The sequence below is a fragment of the Rhinoderma darwinii genome, chromosome 4, assembly GCF_050947455.1.
Source record: "Rhinoderma darwinii isolate aRhiDar2 chromosome 4, aRhiDar2.hap1, whole genome shotgun sequence".
Lineage (NCBI taxonomy): Eukaryota > Metazoa > Chordata > Amphibia > Anura > Rhinodermatidae > Rhinoderma > Rhinoderma darwinii.
The window spans coordinates 348,405,624-348,432,938 of record NC_134690.1 but is presented as its reverse complement, the minus strand read 5'-3'; the positions used below and the strand labels follow the sequence as shown (position 1 = coordinate 348,432,938).

At 41.2% G+C, this 27,315-nt stretch overlaps 1 protein-coding gene across 5 annotated transcripts in view; it reads right to left on the bottom strand.

Moving 5' to 3' along the window:
* Positions 1 to 27,315, bottom strand: part of NINL (ninein like) — a 116,312-nt gene that overhangs the window by 34,866 nt on the left and 54,131 nt on the right. For 4 of the 5 annotated variants that reach the window (XM_075862929.1, XM_075862924.1, XM_075862928.1 and 1 more), the window contains exons 5-17: positions 26,787 to 26,853; positions 21,373 to 21,563; positions 21,050 to 21,190; positions 18,523 to 18,690; positions 12,811 to 12,947; positions 11,931 to 12,071; positions 11,244 to 11,418; positions 10,211 to 10,321; positions 9,850 to 9,936; positions 5,738 to 5,888; positions 5,563 to 5,625; positions 3,285 to 3,388; positions 1,870 to 2,216 (exon numbers count right to left, since the gene is read on the bottom strand). In XM_075862929.1, the coding sequence (XP_075719044.1) occupies positions 1,870 to 2,216; positions 3,285 to 3,388; positions 5,563 to 5,625; positions 5,738 to 5,888; positions 9,850 to 9,936; positions 10,211 to 10,321; positions 11,244 to 11,418; positions 11,931 to 12,071; positions 12,811 to 12,947; positions 18,523 to 18,690; positions 21,050 to 21,190; positions 21,373 to 21,563; positions 26,787 to 26,853 (1,883 nt within the window). The remainder of the gene's footprint in view (positions 1 to 1,869; positions 2,217 to 3,284; positions 3,389 to 5,562; positions 5,626 to 5,737; positions 5,889 to 9,849; positions 9,937 to 10,210; positions 10,322 to 11,243; positions 11,419 to 11,930; positions 12,072 to 12,810; positions 12,948 to 18,522; positions 18,691 to 21,049; positions 21,191 to 21,372; positions 21,564 to 26,786; positions 26,854 to 27,315) is intronic. The other variant, XM_075862927.1, reaches the window with a different exon arrangement.

Below are 27,315 nucleotides of genomic sequence, written 5' to 3'. Positions count from 1 at the left end.
AGCAAAGTCGAAGCCTCAGATCTTAGTCAGTTAGTTAGGCATTTAGCAGTGGAGAGATAACAGCATAATGTCCATGCAGAAAGGCAGAGCGAATCATCCTGGACTTAGTACAAAATTTAACCCGAGCCCCCTGTATAAATGGATGCCAGTCCGGTGGTTTCCAATTGTCTATGCAATAGTACCGCCAAACCTATTGGGTTTCCTGCAATTACCTACACATCCAGCAGGAGGCCTAGCGGCATACATACAGATACAATTTTAAGAATAGCTCTAAATTGTGAACCAGGAAAACCGTTGTGCTTCGTTAGGGACTGACAGAGGACCCAAGCAGTTGATAAAAGAACTCTTCTATTTTCTAGTAGAATTACTGATGGCCACCCAGCCTCTGTGGTTTGATAGTTGTAACAACTTTAAGGGGTTTGTCAAGAATTACCAAAAAAATGGCTGGTTTTTTTTTTTGTTGCAAAGACCGCACCATACCCTTCCTCAGGTTGTATGTGATATTGTAGCTCAGCTCCATTCACTTCAATTAAGCTGAGCTGCAAAACCAGGACAGGTTTTTTGAAGAAAGCAGTCATGTTTTTATAATCCTGTACAACCCATTGAAAAGGATACTAGCCATAATCTAATGTGTATGAGGGCATCCAGATAGGCCCCCAAACATCTGCTGTTTAATTTTAACATGTCCCATCCTTTTCTCCCCAGTAACTATGTGGTGGCAAGTATTAGGCCACAATCTCTGCCTTTGGCAATAAACAAGTACACTTGGACGATCCGAGAGTACAATGCTTATGGGGGTGATAGCGGTCATCTGAATATATCATTTTTCCTGTTGCTAATAGAACACCAACATATTTTGCAGTGTTGACACATATTTTGGCCAAAAGTAATAATCTCTATCTTGTTTAAAGGCTATCACTAATCCCAACTAAAAATACTAATAAAGTATACACCCATGTGGCTGCTAAAATTCTCCAAAACCTGTTATACTTTAAAAAACACACTCCGTTCTGAAGAAACCCTTGGGGATTGGCAGTAATAAAATGGGAAACAAAAAAAGGGAATCTGTCAGCAGACAAACAACTTGCATGACCGACATAAGATAGTTACACTGCCCTCCCCTCCTCCATACAATACAGTCAGCAGTTTTGAGGGCTCAAAACTGCTGACAGATTCCATTTAAAGGGTAAACTAATAGATCAAATGAAAAGAAACTGAAGCAAAGATATTAGCAAACTTAAAATATGTTTAATAGTCATGTGGATCCGAATCCTAAAAATGACATGTTACAGCCAAAAATAGGGTGTTCTTTGTTAATATAGCTAGAATGTATCAATAAAACCTGTGGCAAGTGACCAGCACCAGTGGTAAGGCACAGCTAAATCCTCCTGACAGAGGGAGAGACACACAGTGGCATGGAGAACCTCCTCTGACAGTAAAATAGCTATGCATTTTATACTCTTTATATGAAAGGTGGTATAAAAAAAAAAAAAAAAAGAAAGCCTCGCATACATTAAGTGCAGTTTAAGTGGTTATTTACAAACAGTCCTGCAATGTACATAAACATATAAAGAAGACATGTAAACTAATACAAAAAGGCAAAGAACATAAAGCCATGCATGAAGGGCAGCATTCCTCCAAGAAAATAATCATGCCTTATTATATAGCAGTCCAGCTGCATACAATACATGGAATCAGAAATCAAGGTGGCCCCAGCAAGCATTTAAAGTCAGCAAGAGGCAGGCTAGGTGATGCCATCAATTCATATGACGGAAGTGAATGGACAATTGCAATCAGACAAGTCATAGGACTACTCTGGAGTAATGTGTCTATTCTAGAATACCATAGAGTAAATATGTGATATCAGACCTCACGGAATGCAGTTCATGCTGGTGTGTCCTCTTTAGATCCTCCGTCAGCTGTTGCTTCTCCTCCGTCAGCCTCTGGGCCAGGGCTGAAATTTCTTTGGCATAATACACTTCCGTTGCAGCTCTCTCCTTTTCAAACTTTTTCTCTAGTTCTTGGATGTGGCCAGATTTGGGGAGTTGTTCTCTCAAGCCATCTATGACCTCTTGATACTTCGCATTGAGTTCCTCCAGGTCTGCCTTCTGCTCCTCCAGCTCGCTGATTTCTAATTTGAAGTTCTGTTCAGTGTCTTTTCTTTCTTTTTCAAAGTTTGCTTTCATTAATCCAAGCTCCCTCTCATAATAGTTCACCTAAAAGAATGTGATCGTGTTTTAAAGACCTATTGACAGTGCAAAAACTACAGTTAACAGGACGATTATCTAGAATAGTTGGTCACTTGGCAGAAGGTTTAAATTAAAGCTCCATCTTTGCCTCTTTAAACCATATTCTAAACACCAATAGGTGCTCAACCAAAGCTGGTCTATGGTCTGCACAGGACTGTAAGGGCCCTTTTACACGGGCCAATAATCAGGCAAACAAGTGTTAACAGAACGCACATTCCCGATCATTGCCCCGTGTAAACAGGGCAATGATTAGTCGATAAACTAGCAAACGCTCTTTCATCAGCTGAGCATAGTTTCTGCAGCCTAAATGTATGGGGACGAGAGATAGTAGCGACGAGCGCTTGTCTCCATACATAGCTCCCTGTGAAAGGAGAAACGAGTGCCAATCAACAAACTGTCCCGATGATCGGCGCTCGTTGTTACGGCAAAAATGAAATAGTGTAAATGAACCCTAAGTTGTGCTCAATTCTGGTCAGCCAAGTAGATGTCCGCCTGGGGAAAGGCGATGTGCTCAGAACATATTGCGGTCTCCTAGGAGAATGGAGTTTTGTAGGCTTAATGCCCTGTATGCAAATGAAAATGGGATCCAGGAGTTTTAAAGAGAATTGCCAAACTTGAACATTATTTTTTATTCTAAATATGTAAAAAATTCTGTGTGGATTATTTAAAAAAAAAAAAAAAAAATCAATCGCCATAGCAGCGGGATCTTACATCTATCAGACATTTATAACACGTCGAAGGAAATAAAGCGAGCATTATGAGATCACTTTCTCCAACTCATTTACGACTGGGAAAACGGCTGTCATATTTATTATTTAGAATTAACACCAAGAATAAAACACAAAAAAATAAAAATAAAAAACATGAAGAATTTATATTTTTAGCCCCACTGAAAACTTTTGTCCTAGAGATTTGTTTCTAGAGTCTATACTGAAGTCAAGAAAATTACAATCAATCAACTATATAGAATATATATTAGGGGGAAAAAAAAAATTTGCATGATTTTCAAAATGTATTTCCCTCCTCTGCACTCACTTTAGTTTCAAGTTGTATTTTGAGGTCCTGGATTTCTTGCTGCAGTTCTTTCACTTGATGCTTCGTCAGTTCAGCTTCCATGTTCATAGGGCTAGCTGTAAGCCCTAAAATTAAAATACACAAAGCTGTAAAACTGCTATAGGGATGTGAGAAATATATTCAATCGACTGGTGTTATTAATGCTTAAACAAAACCCTTTATGGGGGTTTAAGAAGGGATGTCTAGTTTGGAAACCTCATATCATAAGGCAGATTTGATGTGATCTATGGGTTAACCAGAAAGGTAATGCTCATTCAGCATTCCCAATCCTTCGGTCTACCATGAGGAAAGCCGCTGCCAAAGGCGGCTTATTCTTCTCTCCGAAAAGAAATTAACAGCCGAGCATTCATGTTTTTACGGTGGAGCCGGCAGAAATTTCACGTGTGTAGCTGTCTTAATGGGCGGCGGGAGGGGAGTAAAACAAAGAGTGACAGGCAGGCGCTGTACAGGTGTGAGCACAACAGGACACAATTCTCAGTCGTAAATAGGACAGAATGACATGAAAAGCCATGGAGAACGGTCATGTCAACGGAAGTCCTAAGAACAGTTATTAGCGTCCCAGTATTCCGGAGTGGTTAGCGCTTTTAACGAAAGAGTCATAGGAGGAGCAGGAAAGGGACATTTTGGGCCTCAAGAGTCTAAGGGCCCTTTTCAGACGTAGCGGAAATTTTCCACTGCAGATTTTGCTGCAAATACGAAACGAATCTGCAAAAAAAATTTGCATATTTGAGGGTTCATCCAGACAAGGCGGATTTAGCAGCGGACTGGCTGTAGATTTCAGTTTTCGAATTACAAAGACTGAAATCCGGGGCAAATCCGCTGCTCCTCCACAACAGACGGCATGCTGCAGAAGGTAAATTTTGCATCACAGGCTATTTTCCACACAGTTTTCTGCAACATCTGCATTATAAGTGCCCTATCTCCTACATAAGGAGATGGGCGCTGTAATGTAGGTGACAGTAATGCTTTTTATTTAAAAAACCGATCTTTTTTCACAACGTTAGGAGCGATTTTAGTTTATGCTAATGAGCTTTCTTAATGCCCAAGTGGGCGTACTTTTACTTTCGACCAAGTGGGCGTTGTACAGAGGAGTGCATGACGCTGACCAATCGGCATCATGCACTCCTCTCCATTCATTTACACTGCACTAAAGATATAGTTATATCACTATGTGCAGCTTCGCGAGAAATCGTATCCGTTGCTGGAATCTCACAAAAGAGTCAGAAGTGTCAGGATTCTGAGTACACATGACGTCCAGGCTGGATTTCATGTGTATTCATTATCAGGACACTGTAGTAATGTTAGGGTTTGTGTATGTGGCTGCACATAGCGATATCGCTAGTGCAGTGTAAATGAATGGAGAGGAGTGCATGATGCCGATTGGTCAGCGTCATGCACTCCCCTGTACAACGCCCACTTAGTCGAAAGTAAAAGTACGCCCACTTGGGCATTAAGAAAGCTCATTAGCATAAAATCGCTCCTAACGTTGTGAAAAAAGATCGGTTTTTTAAATAAAAAGCATTACTGTCACCTACATTATAGCGCCGATCTCCTTATGTAGGAGACAGGGCACTTCTAATGTGGTGACAGAGTCTCTTTAACTAAAAAGCTAAAGAAACCAAAAAATTACAAAATGTCTGTTGCAGATTTCCACTGTGGCCTGTCTGGAATTCAAATCTGCCGCATCTGAACTTGCTCTAAAAGTGACCAATTAACATCAGGATTGTCGGTCACTAAGGCGATCACACCACAGATGTTTCAAGTGGAAAATCGGGACGTGGATTTGCCAAGAGAATCCGCAGCATGAATCGGAGGCCGACCATCCAATTTCCGCCACGGGTTTGCAGAATCACCTGCATTGGATCCGCCCGAAGATTAATCCAATTCTATGGGGCTAATCCGCATGCAACTACCTAAATCAGTTTACACGCAGAATCTGAGTCAGATTGTTTTTTTGCGACACTGCTTTTAATTCCATGCGTGTAAAATTCTGCACCATATAAACAATGATTGGTTTCACATTAAAATCTGGAGAACGCTGTTTGTGGGCGGTCCTCAAGTGGCTTTCGGTGACGAATACGCATGTTTTCTGCACCGAAATCGCTTGAAAGGCCTCTCCTGCTTTCTCGCTTCTTGTGCCGATTAAAGAGAAGGATTAGGATTGTAGAGAACCTCTAGCTATGTAAAATGTAACCCCCCATAAAGCCATGTCCCCTGGAAAAAAGTGGTTGTTACTTACCACAGGAACCTGCAGCTGAGGCACTTCTTCTGGCTTTCAAGGGAATCCCCTTCTTTGCAGTCTCTGTTGTGCATAGTTGTAATAGTTAACTTCAGGTAACCGGCAACACTTGATAATGGCGGGAGGTATAGCGGTATCGTGCATTGTTTACACATACAGTACAGCGGAGACTTACTTTGACCATCATCAATCCTATCTTTCGCCTTATGGTGCAGCAGTTTGTTGTCTTTCATCTTGGCCAATAAACGGGAATACCTGCTCTCACTGAGCTGGGATTGCAGAGTCTCCAACTGAATCTGAAGCTCATCATTTCGATCACGTAATTCCTACAGAAGAAAACCCATTAAATAAATAGGGTAAGAAATCGTCCAGTAAAACAAAAATAACACGTGAGGCTCATGATTGGTGCAAAGGTAACCTGTGCTGCAGTGATTGCATTGTAGCATGAGTCACCACCTCTATAATGGCCACCATACTGCAACCAGCGCCATTGGTGCCCATGGAATGTCTCGTATACCATGTGGTTCCCTATTTTTATTTGGTGGGATCCCCTTGTATTTAAAAATGTAGTCGGCTATACTTTTCAGCACAGTTATAAAGAGTATGCTGATGTATACCGGCCAACCGTATACCAAAAGGGACACTTTTTGCATACGTTTGGTTATTCAAGTTAGACAGATACATACATAACAGATGTAATGTGAACAGAGCATAACTCCCTGGTTGGAGGCAGTCAGTGTCGGACTGTCTGAGAAGAACTACGTCAGAATGGAAAATACAGTTATAATAGTTCAGAATTACGCTATAATTGACGTGTATGATCTTAAATATCTTTATGGCGTGCAAGATAAAATGTTGTGTTTAAATTATGCTCTTGTAAAACTACACCCTCTTTTTTTACTCTAGTAAACATAGCTGATATTTCTAGGCTGGCCATCGAGGTTGGCCTCCCAGAAAACCCCTTTAAAGGAAATGTACACCTTTGAAAGCTGGCCCTGCATGTCTCAGTCACACAGGATCCAGCAAATAACGATCACATCCAAGTTCACGAACTTAAATGTGAACGTTATTCGCTGGATCCTATATGTCAGACACACACAGGACGACCAGCACTCAGCCGATCCATCAGTGCAGCTGACCCGACGGAATCGGCTTTGACAGAACAATACAGATTTAGGTACATAGGATACATAGAGGCTGTATCTTAAAAAGTAAAAACATTTTTTTAATTAAAAAAAATCTATTTAAAAGTTGCTTAAAATCAGATAAAACAAAGTTTTATGAAAAAAATAATAATTTAAAAAATATAAGTGGACATAGCCTTTAAACTAGAACATAACCACAAATGCAATTAGTCCACATACAATTAGTAGATCATTATAAGGACGTTTCCTTGGCCTGAATCATATACACTAGTAAAAACTTGGAAGGTAAATGAAGATTTTCATTGATCATTAATAGCATGCATTACTCGAGCATTTTACAGGGCACAGCAGTTATGAATTGACATGCAGAAACACCCAACATTAGGAGTCCTCACACAAACTCAGGCTCACCTTTACCCTCTAGGTATCCGCAGCAGTAAAATGGCAGTCAGACATTTTTAAGTTAAAAAAAAAAAAAAAGGAAGAAGTACAAAAATAAATATGAGAAATGGAGATGATCTAATTTGTAGTATGAGCTAGTGGTAATGCACAGTGTGCCATTACAAAAGTACTCTAGTTAAAAAGGGTAGCCTAGTCTTAAATATTTAGGCCGGGTTTCCACAGGACGGATACGCTGCGTAAAAACCACGCAGCGTATCGGACCTGGAACCCACAGTACATTCCGTCTGAAAACCGTACCAACGTTTTTTTTTCTGATGGGATTTCCGCTACGGAAAGCAGCGGTAAAAACCGCTCACACTTACGTAGGTGGTTGTTATGCCGACGCTTCCCTCCATTGCAGTCCGGTCCAGCCTCCAATGACGACGCTGCAGCTTGTGATTGGCTGTAGCGGTCACATGGGATGCAACGTCATCCCTGGAGGCTGGACTGCAGGAAGAAGAAGGACGTTCTGGGTAAGTATAATTTTTTTACATTTCCGTAGTTGCGATTTTTGCGGCGTAGTCGCATCCCCACTGAATTCAAATGGAGAAAACCCGCAATGGAAAAATCAACAAAAAACGCAGCATAAATTGACACGATGCGGAATCAAATTCCACACCGCGGGTCAATTTATTAACGTTTAGGCTGCAGTTTTTTTACGCAGCGTGGGCATGAGATTTTCTGAATCTCATCTACTTTGCTGCCACTGTAAATGATGCAGAAATTCCACACAGAATTCCTTTGCAGAAAATCCGCAGCGTTTACGCTACGTGGGAACCAGGCCTTAGGCCCGCTAGCTCAGCTCTTTCTGCAATTCCCATAGACTTTATGGGAGAATGAATTGAACTGCAGGGAGAGAATCGTGGCCAGGAATCGGTGACAGGGGTCACTGGGCCCTCATTCTCATATTTAATACATTGGCAGTAGGCAGACTGTGTAAAAGCAGCAGTTGTTCCAGCCAGCTTCTTCTCTAGAACACTCGGATAGTACAGACAATGATGCTAGATGAATACAATCAAATTCTAAATCTTGTGGGAACGTTAGAGGGGAGAAAGACTTTGAACCAAGTCTCGGGAGTCTGAGCGACACACTTCTATATGCAAAAATACAAAAGTTTTATTCTTGGTATTTTTTTTAAATAGTTTCATTATAGGGAGATATAAAACAAGATACAGAAGTGCAATACAGAAAAAAAAAAAAGAAAACCAGATTGCACAAAGCATACATATGACATAATGCAATCTAAAAACTGGACAGATCCCCTTTTATAGTGTAAAATACAAATCAAGTAAAAGCCAGACAGTTCCAGTAATCCGTTATGGGACATACACACGAAAAAAAAGTCTGAAGACTCATACCAGAGGGTGTATGCAAAAAATGCAAAATAGGTGTCAAATGCCCATTAAAGGATTTGTAAAGTACGTTCCATATAAAACTTATTTAACCGAGTGTTAAAGGGAGTCTGTCACCAGATATCTGCATTGAACTACAAACAGGCTATTATAGATTAGGCTAACCTGATTCTGACGTGTATTATGTTTTTCTACAGAGCGCCTCCTTTGAAGACAAAAAGCTTTTATTACATTTATGCAAATTAGCATTTTGGAGCAAGGATGGCATCACCATTGCTCCAATATGCCCTAGTCATTCCCAAGTTCAACCATACCCCTCCCGGCTGCCTTTAATTGACAGGAGCCAGGCAGCGTACTGGGCGAGTTCACGCCTGGCCACGTAGTGTAGTGAACGCACGCGCGTTCCTACATCCTAAATCGGCGCATGCGCAGTTGTGCCGATTAGAATGATGAGCATAAAGATTATACTGCGCATGCGCCTGTTAGGATGCAGCGCATGCGCAGTACAACCTCTAAGTCACCGTTCTAAAATCGGCACAACTGAGCATTTTGGAGCACCGGTGACACCCTCGTTGCTCCAAAATGCTAATTTGCATAAATGTAATAAAAGCTTTTTCTCTTCAAAGGAGGCACTGGAAAAACACAATACACAACAAAATCAGGTTAGCCTAATCTAGAATAGCCTGTTGGTAGTTCAATACTGACATCTGGTGACAGACTCCCTTCAAATTGTCAGTGCGGCCCCCTTCAAGTAGTGCAATACTACGCTCACACCAAAAAAGTTTTGGGACCCCTCTCCAGATCAACACATACAAATATCACAGGTACCTGTAACTATAAGGGCCAGTTTACACGTTCAGTGTTTGATGCAGATTTGCATTGCGGAATACACAGAGCAAATCCGCATCATTTTACTGTACAACGTAAGTAGATGGGTTTCTACAATCCCAAACCACATGCAGCGTATTTTTACATTGCGGATTTAGAGGCAGATAGAAATTTTAAATCTGCAGCGTGTCCATTCCCCGCTGGATTCAATGCGTATTAATTGCGCATTTTCATCATAGAAATCAATTAGATGTTAAAATCCGCACCATAAGAAATCCGCACTTCGTTTTCAAAATGCGGAGTTCATCCTCATCAAATCCTGAAAGTGTGAACTGACCCTTAAGCAGTGTTTAGGAGTGTGTCAGATGCTGCAAATAAATAATGATCGAAGATACAGTATAGAGCAAGATCAGCTTTATGGGGGAGAATTGGGATTTTAAAAAGGGAATGTCACACTGGAAAAAATAAGATTATAAACTGCATAATATAAGCGAACACAAAAATAAATCCCCCCTACTCACCCGGCATTGTATTTCATACTGCCTGATTATCTCTGCAAATTTCTCCTCCTGAGTGATTAACTCTACGCTATGAGGATCTGCCAGTTTCTGTTACACAAGCACATTAGGAGATCATTAATAACATATTTGAGGTTTCTCATTTACATCACATAGTAATTCATTGAAATAGCGGTGTAGGCACCATAACCAGAGCAAAAATGAAACACCCGCCAGTTTTGTGGAGCAGATATGGAATTGAAAAGGGCGCAGGCGTATGTACCATATTTATACAGCATCTGGCCGACATTTTATTTGCATATTTGCTGCCCCTAAAGCAAATCTAGTACATAAAGCTACATTACGAAGATGGGTGCATGGTTACCTTTTCTTTCAGCAAACTATCTATGCTTGTTTGAAGTTTTAACACTTGATGTTCTGATTCGGAGAGTTTTCCAACAACTTCGACCATTTCTTTTTGTAATCGGCTGTTCTCCTGTAATGCAATTTAGTAAAGAGAATATAGAAGAATTGAAGCAGCTCGATAGCCAACATAAAAATGGTATGAGAAAGAGAAGGAGTCCGAAATATTATTAGGGTTCTCTTCAATGAGGTTACCACTTGCATAGTTCTACAGGCAACGTATACCATTTTAAAATTCATTTGGTGATCTGGCGCATTATCAATTTAACATGGGAATAACTACACAAAGGGTTATTCCCACCTTATAAAGCAATAACTTTTCCCTAGGACATACCATTACTTCATGATCAGTAGGGGTCCGGTCACTGGTACCATCACTTATCCGGAGAATGAAAAGGCTGCATAGCTGATTTAGTGCCGTGTATCCTTCACGGATTTTCCCTGCACAGGGCCACCCACTGTGTAGGGAACTGCAGCACAGAGCCATTCAAGTAAATGGAGGTAGCTGCCGTCCCCTGCACAGCCAGGGGCTCCAATGTGCAGTGAAAACTTAGATCAGTGCTGCAGACCCTTCATTTTTAGGATCAGTAGCGGCCCCAGTGGTCAGACACCTACTGAGCAAAAGCGATGGCGTACCCTTTAGCTATTACCTATGCGATTAAGAGTTTATTATTTCGCATAAAAGATTTCCTGGTCAAATATGACCTAACTTTAGCCCGAGTCAGCCGAAAAAGCAGGCTACACACGGGGGAGGGGGGAAAGCAATGATGGTAATAAAAATATTATCGATAGATAGATACACTTAGCTAAACAAAGTCTCATCAACAGGGAATGAATTAGCTGTATTTAGAAGGACCTTCAGAGTTGGAGAGAGGATCCTCTGCTGGTGAAAAGCTGAGAAGAACAGTGATTCCAATATTGTAGAAGATATCAAGTTTACCAGTAAGCGGCCAAATTACGCTACAGATGTGTTAAAAGGGTAAAGTATTTCTTGCCTTTATTGACAAGTTAAGCTTCTCTCTCAGATAGGCCTCTTCCTCCTGGAAATTAGCAAGATCTGTCTCCAGTTCTCTCTTCTGTTGTTCAGATTGTTGTAGAAAGTGATCTTTCTCAGTTTCCAGCTCTGAGCGAATCACGGAAAGGCGTTGTTTGTACTCCTGCTCCAAATCCCTGTAGAATATAAGTTACTAATATAACACACCAGGGGTATACACCGAAATCATAGGGCGTCATTCGTCACAAAGAGCTTAGCCAAACGCACTACGGCTTTATTAAATTTAATGTCCACCATTCCATTTTAAAAGGTCCAAAGTTCTGTGCTGACTAGGGAGTTTGGCTGCATGAAGCCTCCACTAGGGGGAGCCAACTGCAAATAGATCTATACAACTAGAACTGTATTCTATGGGAGCTGTATAACTTCGTATATAGCGAGCTCCTTCTAGCGGTGGGTGCAAGTAGCTGCCATGACAATATTAGAACAAACAGGGGAATCAGCTTAGTATCAGCCCCCTCCCATCAAAGGCCCGTAGCAGTAATGTGCAATCCCTCTAAGGTAGGTGCTGCTAACACACAAACAAAACCCAACATTCTACATAAACAGAAAAGAGGACATAGGGAGGGGGGGGGGGGTGTTCGTGTATTTCACAAAAAAAAGCAGAGTGCAGCTCCACATATCAACTCACTTGATCTTGCTCTCATTGAGACTCTCCATCACCGAGTTATGATCATCCACTTCATCGGCTAGCTGTAGGTTCCTTTTTTCCGCTCTGTCCAGATCCTTTTTAACTTTGTCCCTCTCTTTAGAAATCTGATCATTTTGGCTACTGCAAATAAATGATTACCAAAAAAATATATATATAAATATAATATAATATATATAATGTTACAGCTGCTAGCAGAATCAGCACCTTGAGCCCCCAGCGATCAGTTATCACCAGGGGAAGTTTTATTTGGCCATACAATTCCCCGGACGTGGCCTCAGCAGGGTACATGCAGTATTATTTGCTGGCCATTTGATGAAATGGCCAACCATGTAATACACCCACAGGCCATGTCCACCATGGCAAGAGCCGCCCTGGATTAGTGTCTCTCCACTAAGGCTCATAAAGGAAGTCCAGAGCAGTGCATATGGACAGAATAGTCTTCAAAGGGAATGTTTGGGATTTAAACCTTTTTGCCAAGAGCAGTAAAAATAATAAAATAAAAGATACAATACTCACCGGTTTAAACTCCCAACGCACCAGCATCACCGCTCCGGAGGTCCCGGACTGTATTTGTTGACTTGTGCCATTCATGCTAAACTCACCACGATGGCTACAGTAGTCATGTGTGTGATGGGCACGTCGTCGCTGCAGGGAAGTCAACAAAAACAGCAGAGACCACCGGAACTGGAGTGGCATATGGGTTATTTTATTTTATCAGCTTTCCGGTTTTATCAAAAAAAGATTTAATCCCACGCAACCACTTTAATACGTCAACCCCATTAAAAGTATCAGGATACAGGTTTACATGTGGCAGATTAGGGATCATAGAGAACTAATTTTCAAGCTGGATCGTACTTACTGCTGGTGATGTAACTCATGCTTGTAAGATGCTAACGCAGCCAGATATATTCTGTTTTTTGTTGCAATTAACTCGTTGTCTAAAGCGGTGGTGAGATCCAAAAGGTTCACGTGTTCTTCTACATTAAAATCCAGGCTCTATAGAGAAGACGGCATGTTATTCATATAGTAGGGATTTTCAAAGATGAAATATATTAAAAGGTAAAAATGAAATCTATGGTGTAAATAAAAGTACCCGTTTACTATACACTCAGCGTGAGCTATATTTATCAGGATTGCATAAAAGATCAATAAAAGTCAAACAGAAACCATTAGTTAAAAATGAAAGATTACAGATTGATTTTACCAAGATTAGACTTTGAGCCACTTTTTAGATTTTAAAAATTGTGTTCTGGAATTGTACCATGAACAATTTAGTCAAAACAATTTGACTAAAAATCTGACCTTGTTGCCCATTGCAACCAATCACAGCTGAGTTTTAAGTTCTTAACCCCTTAAGGACGCAGCCTAGTTTTGGCCTTAAGGCTCAAAGCCCATTTTTCAAATCTGACATATTTCACTTTATGTGGTAATAACGTCGGAATGCTTAAACCTACCCAAGCGATTCTGAGATTGTTTTCTCGTGACACATTGGGCTTCATGTTCGTGGTAAAATTTGGTCGATATATTCAGTGTTTATTGGTGAAAAATTGCAAAATTTAGAGAAAATTTTGAAAAAATTGCATTTTTCAGAATTTAAATGCATCTGCTTGTAAAACAGACGGTTATACCACCCAAAATAGTTACTAGTTCACATTTCCCATATGTCTACTTTAGATTGGCATCGTTTTTTGAACATTCTTTTATTTTTCTTGGACGTTACAAGGCTTAGAACATAAACAGCAATTTCTCATATTTTTAAGAAAATTTCAAAAGCCTTTTTTTTAAGGTACCTCTTGAGTTCTGAAGTGGCTTTGTGGGGCCTATGTATTAGAAACCCTGATAAAACACCCCATTTTAAAAACTAGACCCCCTCAAAGTATTCAAAACAGCAGTTATAAAGTTTTTTAACCCTTCAGGCATTTCACAGGAATTAAAGCAAAGTGGAGGTGAAATTTGCAAATTTCATTTTTCTTGCTGAATTTCAATTTTATTCATTTTTTTTTCTGTAACACAGAAGGTTTTACCAGAGAAACACTACTAAATATGTATTTTCCAGATTCTGCAGTTTTTAGAAATGTCCCACATGTGGCCCTACTGCGCTCGTGGACTAAAAGACAAGCCCTAGAAGCAAAGAAGCACCTAGTGCATTTGGAGTCCTCTTTTTTATTAGAATATATTTTAGGCAGCATGCCAGGTTTGAAGAGGTGTTGAGGTGTCAAAACAGTAGGAATCCCCCAATAGTGACCCCATTTTGTAAACTACACCCCTCAAGAAATTCATTTAGGGTTGTTGTTACCATTTTGACCGCACATTTTTTTCACAGCACGTATTTGAATTGGGCTCTGAAATGAAAAAAATGTCATTTTTTCCAATAAAATGTCATTTGTGATCAAAATTTCTTATTTTCACAGGGAACAAAATACCCCATTTTGTTGCCCAATTTGTCCTTAGTGTGGCAGTACCCCATTTGTGGTGATAAACTGCCGTTTGGGCCCATGGGAGGGCTCAGAAGGAAAGGAGCGCTATATGTTTGTTGGAGTCCAGATTTTGTTGGATTGGTTTTCGGGTGCCATGTCGCATTTGCAGAGCCTCAGAGGTATCAAAGCAATGGAAACCCACCAAAAGTGACCCCATTTTGGAAACTACACCCCTCAAGGAATTCATTTATGGTTGTTAGCATTTTGACCGCACAGTTTTTTCACAGCACCTATTTCAATTGGGCTGTGACATTAAAAAAAATGTCATTTTTTCCAATAAGATGTAATTTTTTACCAAAATTTCTTATTTTCACAGGGAACAAAATACTCAATTTTGTTGCCCAATTTCTCCTGAGTGCATCAATACCCCATTTGTGGCAATAAACTGCCGTTTGGGCCCATGGGAGGCCTCAGAAGGGAAGGAGCGCTGTGTGTTCTTTGGAGTACAGATTTTGCTGGTTTGGTTTTCGTGTGCCATGTCGCATTTGCAGAGCCCCAGAGGTATCAAAGCAATGGAAACCCACCAGAAGTGACCCCATTTTGGAAACTACACCCCTCAAGGAATTCATTTATGGGTAATGTGACCATTTAGACCCCATAGTTTCTTCACAGAACTTATTTGAATTGGGCTGGGAATGAAAACAAAATTATTTTTGTCAAATAATATGTAGTTTTGGCTGAAAATTTCTTATTTTCACAAGAAACAAAATACCCCATTCTGTTGCGCAATTTGTTCTGAGTGCCGCAATACCCCATTTGTTGTGATAAACTGCCGTTTGGGCCCATGGGAGGGCTCAGAAGGAAAGGACCACCATTTGGCCTACTGGGGATTTTCTAGTGCGAAGTCATGTATGCAGAAGCCCCTGAGGTACCAGTACAGTTGAAACCCGCAAGAAGTGACCCCGTTTTAAAAACTACACCCTTAAGGCATTCATCTAGAGGTGTAGTGACCATTTTGACCGGAGACCTACACCCCATAAACTGTAATGTGGGTTCTCCCGGGTATGGCAATACCCTACATGTGGCTGTTAGCTGCCTGGACACACAGCAGGGCCCAGAGGGGAAAGACGAGGGGGGATAAGCTGTGCGGAGTGCATCAGTGTAAGTAAAATTGGGGTAAATTATAAACCAAGGGATGTATGATAAATTTTAAAACACTTTCATACAGAGCTCTGGTTATTCGGGACACGTGTCACATTGATATATTGTGTCCTCCCTTATCCCCCTCTTATAGCAGACTTTGCACCTCTTTTGACTTTTTCCCTTCTTGCCAGTTTGGGGAACTTCCCCTGGAAAGTGTTGCCCTGGTACGATGCGTGTGGGCTCGCTTCCAGAAGTACTGGGTGCTCCCCCTTCTTGGTCCCTAAAGATTAGGTTCTTGATAATCACCTCTTGAAATTCCAGGAAAGTTCCCGTCTGGCCTGCACATCGACGTAGCACGTACGCATTGTACAAAGCCATCTATATGATGTTCCCGGCCAGCTTCTTATACCACACCGCATGGCGCTGTAGGGCTTCAGGGCTTGATCTTACAAGTCCATCCCTCCCATGTACCTATTGTAGTCCAGGATGCAGTCTGGTTTGGGGGTGGCCTTTCCTTCATATATCCTAAACCTGTAGGTATACCCTGATGCACTCTCACAGCTTATACATCTTCACGCCATACCTTGCCCTCTTACCCGGCAGGTACTCGCGGAATTGAACCCTCCCTTTAAAATGTACCAGGGACTCATCAATAGAAATACACTTCTTGGGGTGTATGATTGGGAAAACCGGGCACTGGAACGGTCTAATAGGGGTCTCCGTTTATACAAACGGTCAAAACTGGGGTCATCTCGGAGTGGGCATGGCTCATTATCAGTATAATGTAAGAAGCGAAGTATTGCCTCATTTATTTATTTTTTTAGGTTCCAGTTCAGTTCTGAAGTTGCTTTGAGGGGCCCATATATTAGAAACCCCTATCAAATACCCCATTTTAGAAACTAGACCCCTCAAAGTATTCACAACAGCATGTAGAAAGTTTATGAACCCTTTAGGTGTTTCACAAAAATTTTGCGCAAAGTAGAGGTGAAATTTACATTTTTTTTTTGTCAGAAAATCCTCTTTATACCATTTTTTTTATAACACAAAAGGATTTATCACAGAAACGCAACTTAATACGTATTGCCCAGATTCTGCAGTTTTGAGAAATATCCCACATGTGGCCCTCGGGCGGTAATGGACTGAAGCACCGGCCTCAGAAGCAAAGGAGCACCTAGTGGATTTTGAGGCCTCTTTTTTATTAGGCACCATGTCCGGTTTGAAGAGGTCTTGTGGTGCCAAAACATTGGGAACCCCCCAAAAGTGACCCCAATTTGGAAACTAGACCCCTTGAGGAATCCATTGTAGTTTTCTTGGGGTGCATGCGGCTTTTTGATCAGTTTTTATTCTATTTTTAGGTGGCGTGGTGACTAAAAAACAGCAATTCTACTATTGTTTTTTTTTCGTTTTTTTTTTACAGCGTTCACCGTGCGCTATAAATGACATATTCACTTTATTCTGCGTGGCGATACGATTACGGCGATACCAGATGTTTATAGTTTTTTTTTATGTCTTATGGCGTTTGCATAATAAAATAAGTTTTGTAAACAATCATTCACTTTTTGTGTTATCTTATTCTAAGAGCCATAACGTTTTTATTTTTCAATCAATAAAGTCGTGCGAGGACTTATTTTTTGCGTAACGAACTGTAGTTTCGATCAGTACCATTTTTAGGTACATGCGACTTTTTGATCTCTTTTTATTCCATTTTTTGGGAGGTGAAGTGACCAAAGAATTGTGATTGTGGTTCGGTTTATTATTATTTTATTTTACGGCGTTCACCGTGCGGGATAAATAATGAAATAATTTTGTAGTTCAGGCCGTTACGGACGCGGCGATACCAATTATGTATAGTTTATTTGTTTGTTTATATATTTTTATTAATAATAAAGGACTGATAAGGGAAAAAGGGGGATTTTTACTTTTATTACTTTTAAATCTTTTATTTTCTTATTTTTACACATCTTTTTTTAACTTTTTTTTCACTTTATTACTTTGTCCCACTAGGGGACATGAGGGCAGGAGGCTCTGATCGCTATTCTAATACACTGCACTACATGCGTAGTGCAGTGTATTAGAACTGTCAGCTACTCACTGACAGCAAGCATAGTGGGTCCTGACGTTGTCAGGACCCACTAGGCTTCCGTCTATGGCATAGCCGGACGCCATTGTTTGGTGTCCGGTTGCCATAGTCACCATCGCCGGCCGCTATCGCGTAGCAGGCCGGCGATGGCAGCTTAACCCCTAAAAAGCCGCGATCTCTATAGAACGTGGCTTTTAAGGGGTTAATCAGCGGGGACACAGCGATCGGTCCCCGCTGTAGGAGCTGTGACAGCTGCTGAACAAGACAGCAGCGTCACAGCTCCTGTATGTGTCGGGAGGACGGCCGAAACGGCCGTTACTCCCGAGACGTACTATTACGGCATGGAGCGCGAACGATACAGCTGCCAATAGGAAGGGGTTAAACTTTTCTGTAAAAATGAAAGTTGCACATTGCCATGTGCCAGGTTGCTATGGGCAAAAAGGCCTGTTTTTCTGTTAGACAGTTTTGATAAATGCAGCCCAATTATCATTCCCTATACAAGGAGCAGTGTTCACAATTTACAGGGAAAACCTGCCACTCGAATAGATGCCGTCAACCAGATAAAATTGGCGTTATCAGAATGTATTCTAGGTGTGGACCACTAGCTGCGGTTGTGGAAATGCTGTTAGTACATTGTAATATTCACAGAATACAGGCTGCTGTACATAGCACACGTACTGCCAATGGTACTTGCAGGGTGCATTTGATTCTCCCTGCAACCTTATCATAATTGCTCTTGACTAATACAGATATTATTATAGAAGATAATTGCCTATAAATGCCATAATATTTAAGGTAGCTACAAATTAAAGCTTCAGTTTCAACTAGGCACAACAGATTTATCTTAAATTGAACAAACTTTTTGGAGGGTAAAAAAAAAAAAGTGAAAGGCGTGTTTCACAGCAGATGTCTGGTAGAATTAGCTCCTTACCATTAATATATCTTTGCTGTCTTGAATCCCTTCCTCCTCCCATATGATCATTATCTGCTCTGGGTTTCCAAAGCCAGTCCCATCATCAATGCTGGAGAAAAGATGAAAGCCTCCATAGCCCGTGAGTAGAGACTGTGAGGCTGTGTTATGGCTATTCTCTTCTACCTGCTAAGCATAGATATGAAGAGTTAAATCAAATAGCTGCAAGTTAACTTATGCAAAGCTCATATTAAAAAAGGTTATCCAGGGGGCAAAAAAAAAAATAAAAAATCACCAATATGTTGATCTCAGCATAACCGTGCACTTACTAATTTAGATGCTTTATCAAACATGCCCCGTTGTGCCGATACATTCCTCAGTCACGTGGTACAGAAAGTTCTGTAGTGTCTTCCTGTGCTGGGACGTATAGACACCGCGCCACCTGACTGAGGGCCGCTTCCCCCTCTTTGTTCATGTCGTCACCGATCACGTGACCGCGAAGGGCTGAATGGATTAAGATTGCAGCCCCTTGCAGTCATGTGAGGACGTCCCTACACTAGCAGGTGGGGAGATGTATAACCAAGTACAAGCGACAGCCGCTTGCGGTCATGTGATGACGTCCCTACACTAGCAGGTGGGGAGGCTTAGATGTATAACCAAGTACAAGTGCCAGCCCCTTGCGGTTACGTCTGCATACCCAATCTCGGCAATCCCTAGAAGCGCACACGTAGTCTGAGAGGCAGAGAATAAAAACAGTACAGTACAAAGGGGATAGGTAAGAAATTAAAGGTTTACAATTTTCTCATTAAAAACCGCTGTATCATTAAAGGGGTTGTACACTACTGAACAACTGATGACCTATTCACCGGATAGGTCAGCAGTACATTATCTGTGGGGGTCCGAAATCCGGACCCCGCACCGTTAAGCCACTCTCTGCTTCCGAGCACCGGACGTACATGCCGGAAGCAGTTTGCTCTGGCCACTGAATAGAAGCGAGCTACCGTACTGCAGCATTGCTCCTATTCAAGTGAATAGGAGCAGACCCGCAGTTCGGCAGCACGGCCGCTATGCTATATACAAAGCCAACTGCTTCCAGCTCCGTTCATAGAATAATGGGCCATAACATTTGGTGCCCAGAGATAGCCAAAGCGGCTTAACGGTGCGAGTTCCGGGTGTCGGACCCGCACCGATGATATACTGATGACCTATCCTGTGGACAGGTCATCAGCTGTTCAGTAGTATACAACCCCTTTAGCATGTTTCAGGCAGATTCACTCTGGGCTGTGTACATCAGCAATTTGGTGTGGTCACTGATGATTCTGTGAGTCCTAGTTATCACACACAATATCCTAATTGAGTTAAACATCGGTAGTTCGGATGTTGATGGTGATACAGGATCAACAGACGCACTAATGCCAACTCTGAATAGCTAGTGTACACAGGTGGAAGTGTTGCCATAAGGAGACATATTAAAATGTACATATTAGGATATGTTCACACGGCCATTTTCCGGGCCATAAACGCCCGAAAAATTCGTAAGGAGAATGCCTCCAAACATCTGCCCATTGATTTCAATGGGAAAAACGGCGTTCTGTTCCGACGGGCCGGTTTTTTACGTGGCGCTTCTGAAAAACGGGCGCGTAAGAAAGCAGCCATGAAAAAGAAGTGCAGGTCACTTCATGGGACGTTTTTGGAGCCGTTTTTCATGGACTATAGAAAACAGCTCCAAAAATGGCCGTAAAAAACGCAGCGAAAAACGCTGTGAAAATCGCGAGCGACTTAAAAAACGTCTGAAAATCAGAAGCTGTTTTCCCTTGAAAACAGCTCCGTGTTTTCAGACGTTTTTGACTCCGCGTGTGAACATACCCTCATTAACACGGATTGTAACAGGGGTGGTAAACGAGTCCTTAAATGGGTTAATTAAGTATTTATTCTAGATAATTTATTTAGAAGCGTAAGTAAGCATTAAGAGGAAGCAAATGGAAGGAGTAAGGCTGTGTTCACATCAGTGTTGCTTTGCTTTGAGGGGTTCCGTCGGCGCTTTCAGTCGGGGGAACCCCTCAACGGAAACCTTAGCTTCCGTTTGCATCACCATTGATCTCAATAGTGATGGAAACTTTGCGAATGGTTTCCATTTGTCACCATTGTGAAAGGGTTCCGTTGTTTTGACGGAATCAATAGCGCAGTCGAAAAAAAAATGTATGTTTATTTATGGTTATTTTTATTTATTTTTTTAAAAAGCCCCTTCTGTCACACAAAAAAACTCAGTATAATAGACTACAAAGTAAGAAAAGTGTGTTGTCATTAAGTCCCATAATACATCAGGTATTAAGGGGGTTACTGGAAGACAATCTATAGAAGCGAAAGGCCTAAGTTCCTGGAAGTCTGGACCGCCAAATGTCGGATTATAATGGTTACATAGTGAATGGTATTTTAGAAAATTATTTTACTATATTTACTATTCTAGTTTAAATGAACATTTTAAGGGCCAAGACAGTCGGGGTCTTAACACTATGGAGCAGATACCATTATGATTACATCCACCCACCTGGTAAAGGGCATGTCTGTTCTTGAGTGGGGTGGAGGCAGTGGGCAAAGGTGCATGGCTGAACAATCCAGCCTGAAATTCCTGGAAGCTTACCCTGCCATCTCCATCTCTGTCCAGCTTCTTGAATAAGTCTTCAAGTTCCTAAACAAAATACAAAACATGCACGATACACAGAAATTAAACCATGGCAAGCATTAAGCGGCCTAAAGATACAAACCCATAGCAGAATTTTCATCCAATTGTGTTCAAAAGTGATATTATGGCCTTACCCTAATTAAGTAAAATTTTGGAAAAATTGGATTACAAAACTCAATTACTCATACCTCATCACAGAGATCTTCAAGTCCAATGTTTTTACACACAGTGGCAAGTTCTTGTCTGTTGAGGTATCCATTGTGTCCGATGCCCAGCTCCTCCCAGATGTCCCGCACCTGGTTTTCAGTCATATCAGAATGAGCATTTGAAGATCTTCTGGGACTGTCAAAAAGCACTGGGTTCCATGTCCTTAGTTGTCCTAACAAAGGGTCAGAAGTATCAGAAAAGCATTAGTTCAAATACTAAATATTGCACAACATCTTTCTTTTAGGCCCTGTTCACACAGAGTTTTTTTGCCACGTTTTTTGATGCGGAAGCCACGTTGGAAAAGGGGCAAAAAAACGTCCGAAAACGCCTCCCATTGATTTCAATGGGTGGCGGAGGAGTTTTTTTCCCCCACGAGATCAAATTCTGCCTCAAGATTCCAGACTAAATTTTGAGGCAGAATTTTCTGCCTGCAAAAATGTCAGTGTGAACAGGGCCTTAAACTGGCGGTTATACCCTTGCTTTGAAAAGCGTAGTCGGTTTTCTATACTGCTAAAAAAAACAGCTATACTGTAGTATAGGGTAAACGTGTGCCACAGAGATTCTTTTGGCATACATTTGGCGAATGATAATCTAGATGTATACTTTGGGAAGTTCTCCTCACGTACACACCGAACATAAATCACAGACGTGATGTAAACAGAGCTCTACTGACACACGTTTCATAGGACATTTTCTGTTCTTTAACACATTTTATTCCCCCCCCCCCCCCCAAACAAAGGCAAAAACCGCAACAAGAACGGCATGCATTCAGACAGCTTCAAAGCGCCCAACCTTGGTAAGAAACATGCGACATCAGTCTGTGGGAGTCTTAGGCCACGTTCACAGACAGTGGAACTTCTGTCGATTTTGCTGCAGATTTGCAGGTTCTTTTCAGCATGTGTAGATTTCACCCTCTGCATTGCAATGGGTAAAATCTACAGCAAAACTGAAAGAAATCTGGGACTGAGAACACGCAGCAGACATGCAAAACCACAGTATACACTTGTTCTACCTGTATAAACGTTTAAAATAATTCTTTAATGATAATTTATTAAAATGTAGTAGGGCACAGAGTGCCAAAAGATCCAAATACAGGCGTTGGCAGCCAGATCAAGAGTGCACAGTAAGAGGAATGTGAAGTAGACAATCAACGTGCACTGATTAAACAGTGCCTGACAAGTCTGATGTAATTTTCAACACCTCTTTAGATGTGCTGGCAAATATTGGTAAGATCTGATTGCCACAGATTACAGGCACACTTCCCTACGCGTTTCTGCACCACATTAGGGGAGCGTCCTCAGGGGTATGAATTGCCTGATATTACTCGTATTTGTTCACGAGATGCCGGTCAGCTGATATTCAGCTGTTCAAGTAGTATAACGGCGCATACGAGACACTGATGTCGGTCTAGATGTCGGTGCCTGTAATCTGTGGCAATCAGATCTTACCAATATTTGCCAGCACATCTAAAGAGGTGTTGAAAATTACATCAGACTTGTCAGGCACTGTTTAATCAGTGCACGTTGATTGTCTACTTCACATTCCTCTTACTGTGCACTCTTGATCTGGCTGCCAACGCCTGTATTTGGATCTTTTGGCACTCTGTGCCCTACTACATTTTAATAAATTATCATTAAAGAATTATTTTAAACGTTTATACAGGTAGAACAAGTGTATTTCAATAAATTTAAACGTATACCTATATATCACTGATTTTGGACCAATCAAAACCACAGTATAGTCCAAAATCTGCAGATATCCGCTTGTAAATGGGAGTTTCTCTGTAAAGTGCATGACCGAGTAAATGTCATCGCTGCCAAACTATTTCTGAGCGCATATAAAAGTAATACATACAGTAGGATCCATACATAGAGACCATGTCCATGACAACTAACTTAGCCCCGTCTGTCCCAACCTCCTTTGCGGACTTTTCTTTTTATCAAATTCGGTTTAGTGTACACGCCACAGCTTGATATATAGATTGAAGAACACTTTTACCCAGGGTCCCGGCATCTGCCTAGCTTTGACAACAAAGTATACAAATTCTCAATGCATCCTTAATATATTAGAGGTGCAAGAAACTTCTTCCATACATCACACTGTTCTAGGATCTCTAAGGGACATTTGAGCAACGTGTGCAACATATTCCTTAAAGGCCATGTACACCTTTAAAAACAAACAAAAAATATTTATTTTTTAATAAAAATGTGCATCAGTGCGATTGGTGCAATTTTTAAATTACTTATTAAAAATTGTTTTTAATTTTTCAGCTACAGATGCTTTGTATCCTGTGTACAGAGCAGCTGTATCGTGCGCAGAGAACTGAATCCGGCAGGTCAGCTGGACTGATGGGTTCAGTGACAGCGTGTCCTGCGTGTCTGACACTTAGGATCCACCGGTTATCGATCACATCTAAGTTATGAACTTAGATGTGATTGATAACAGCTCGATCCTGCGCGTCAGATACACAGGACACGCTGTCACTGAACCCATCAGTCCAGCTGACCTGACTGATTCAGGTCCCAGCGCAAGATACAGCTGCTCTGTATAAAAAAAATAGTTTTCAAAAGGTGTACATGGCCTTTAAGGGTGCCAGTAAATAATGCAGCAGAGCTTTGTAAATTGCAAAACTGCACACAGACTTGCCTTGATTCTGCATCGTGGTCTTTAGCCACGTGGCTTGTACAGGTGAAACACATTGAATCTCTGTGCTTTATCTGTACCGGCCACATGGCTAAAAGCTCAGCAGTTCACAGTAAAAAAACAGTGCGTGGTTTTGACATGCGGTTCTTGCCATGCGGCAATTACTGCAGCAATATGTACATGCACCATAAAACAACTTAAAGGCTATGGAAAGCTTCAAAGACTTTTTTTTTTTACTAAAACAGTGTATTATAGTGTTAAGTGCAACTTTCATTGTTTTTTAGTAAAAAAAAAAAAAGTTACTTTTTGAGATACAGCGGCTTTGTATCCTGGATACATAGAAGCTGTATCTTGCGCTGAAATCCGAATCAGTTAGGTCAGCGGGATTGGCTGTTTCGGTGACAGCGGGTGCTGCGCATCATCGATCACATCGAAGTTCATAACTTAGATGTGAACGATAACGAACAATTTTTAATAAAAACCAAAAATTACAAAGTTGCACTTAGCATTATTATAAACTTTTTTTTTTACCATAATGAAGTCTTCAAAGATTTCCATAGCCTTTAAAGGAATGTACTAAGGTCTTTACCAGGTGTCTGTCATACATGTGCTCCACTTAGATGAAACAAAATTGTCTTTTTTGTTGCAGTTTTTCAAAATCCTGCACACGGCCTAGAGGATCAGGGGAGCGAAACGCTCCTTCCCGATCATCTGCCAGTGTAAGGGTGCAGTCACACGGGGCAGATTTTGATGCAGAAATTTTCTGTTACTGAGATTCAGTTCCCTTCATCTGAATAGAAAGATTTCTGAAAGTTTCAATTCAGATGAATGGAACGGATTTTCAGTCACAGAAAATTCCTGCAACAAAAACAGCCATGTGACTGCACCCTAAAAGGGTACAGTGATCAGCTGATGGCATCTTTTATGTGGCACTAAAAATTATAGTTTACACCGTAAAGATGTACTGCCGACAATGATGCAAACTGTATGAGAACAAATTATTTTGTTTGTCCCCATGCAGCACAAGGATTGCTCCATGTAAATGGAGCTAAATAAGCGCCAATCGGCACACTTAACCCCTTCCCGACGCCCGCCGTATAGATCGAGAGTATGGAGCATGTTACAGCCGACGCTTCAGGGTAATGAGCGGGATCACACTCGTTTAACCCTTTAAATTATGCAGGTAAAGTGGGAGATTTGTACAAGGTAATAGGGATTTTGAATAAGGAAGGCTATCACTCCATTTTGCAACGCCATGCCATACCCTGTGGACAGCGCTTGATTGGAGCCAATTTCATCCTACAACAGGACAATAACCCAAAGCACACCTCCAAATTATGCAAGAACTATTTAGGGAAGAAGCAGGCAGCTGGTATTCTATCTGTAATGGAGTGGCCAGCGCAGTCACCAGATCTCAACCCCATAGAGCTGTTGTGGGAGCAGCTTGACCGCATGGTACGCAAGAAGTGCCCATCAAGCCAATCCAACTTGTGGGAGGGCCTTCTGGAAGCATGGGGTGAAATTTCTCCCGATTACCTCAGCAAATTAACAGCGACCGCGGCATTTAAACTATTAGAAACCGGGGGCTGCCCCCTGTAACGTTGCAACAGCCTCCCTCAACGCGATCGCGGGGTGCCGTTGGTTGGCATGGCAGTTTAAGGGCCTGACGAAGGCCTCCGGCAGGGCTTCATAGGACAGTATCAGTATTACGATATATTGCATGATCTAATTAATTTTTTTTAAGAAAAAAAAAAGTGATCAGAAAACGTCTCATGTGCCCTAAAATGATACCAAGAGAAACTAAAGCTCGCCCCACAAAAAATAACCCTCATACCGCTCAATCAACGGAATAAAAAAAAAAAGTTATGGCCCTCTGTATATGGCGACAAAACTCAAATTTTATGTTTTACAAGGAAAAAAATGTTTGTTAAAGTAGTAAAACATAAAAAACACAAAACAAAAAAACGACAAACATAAATAAAAAGTTAACATGCCGTTTTTAGCGCACGGTGAATGCCGTAAAAACAAAACCCCCCAAAAGATTGAGGAATAGTTTTTTTTTCCTTTTCCATCCCACAAATCTTTTTTGCCACTTTCCTACTACATTATAGGGTACAATAAGTGGTGTCATGAAAATCTAGACCTAGTCCCGCAAAAAACAAACCCTCATACGGCAATATTGATGGAAAATAAAAAATAAAATAGTTACGGCTTTTGGAAGGTGGCGAGGAAAAAAAAAAATCCAAAATAATGGCTGCAGCGGGAAAGGGTTAATCGGCGCTTGTTTACCAGCAGAAATCTTGTGTGTCAAACCACCTACAAAACATTCCGAAATCTGTCCTTAGCTTTTACTAAAAAACCATGCCCCATGTAATCTCTCCCATAAAAGACAGAAATGTTAAAAAAAAAAAAAAAAATGTCTACGTTATCGCTTTGTAACTTGCCACAATTATCAGGACCCTATTATGCCAGCTTTAAAATTATGGTACAAAGTGGTCTGCAATCAGTGGCTATTCCATGTCATGACATGCTGGGACTTGTAGTGTCACAGCAGCTGTTGTCTCACAGGTTACAGACCATTGACATGCAGATATAGTTAGTCATTAGTCAGTGTCTTTAGGTGACAGATCATGTATACGCCTGCCTAGAGGCATCACCGCATGGTTTTGAAAGTTAAAACTTTTTAGGATTTGTATTAAATTGCCGTCAGCAGCACAACCGCGCTTTATTTAAAAAAAATTATTAACTTTACCTTGTGCTTCAAAGTTTTCTATCTGAGGCTCCTTAGCAATTTCTGCTTCTTCATCAGACTTGAGGCTCTGAAGAAAAGAGCACATGTGAGACAGATTTCTGCATAAATGATCCAAGATGGAAATACGCATAAAAGGGAGAAGAAAAAAAAAGAAAGGATATACCAGGCAGGGCTGAGGGAGAAAAAAAAACCAAAACCTTCATTGGGTTTAAGAATGTGCGTAAACCTCCCAGACAAACCTGAGGCCAAAGCAAACAAATGAAACCTTACAGCTCACTCATTTCACACAGTTTTATCTCAAATGGATTCTTAAAACCCAACTTACTATTAACCAGAAAGGTTTCCTCTGCAATCAGCCCAAGTGAAACATTAAACCGGTTACTGCGCATGGTATGTTCACATTAACACATTCACGGAGCATGCTGCAGGTCACGCCACTGCAAATATAAAATGTCCTAAATGGACTCAATGCTATAAGTTCCTGCAGTGGTTCGGCATATTAGGAGGGTCAATTGACATACATCGAGAC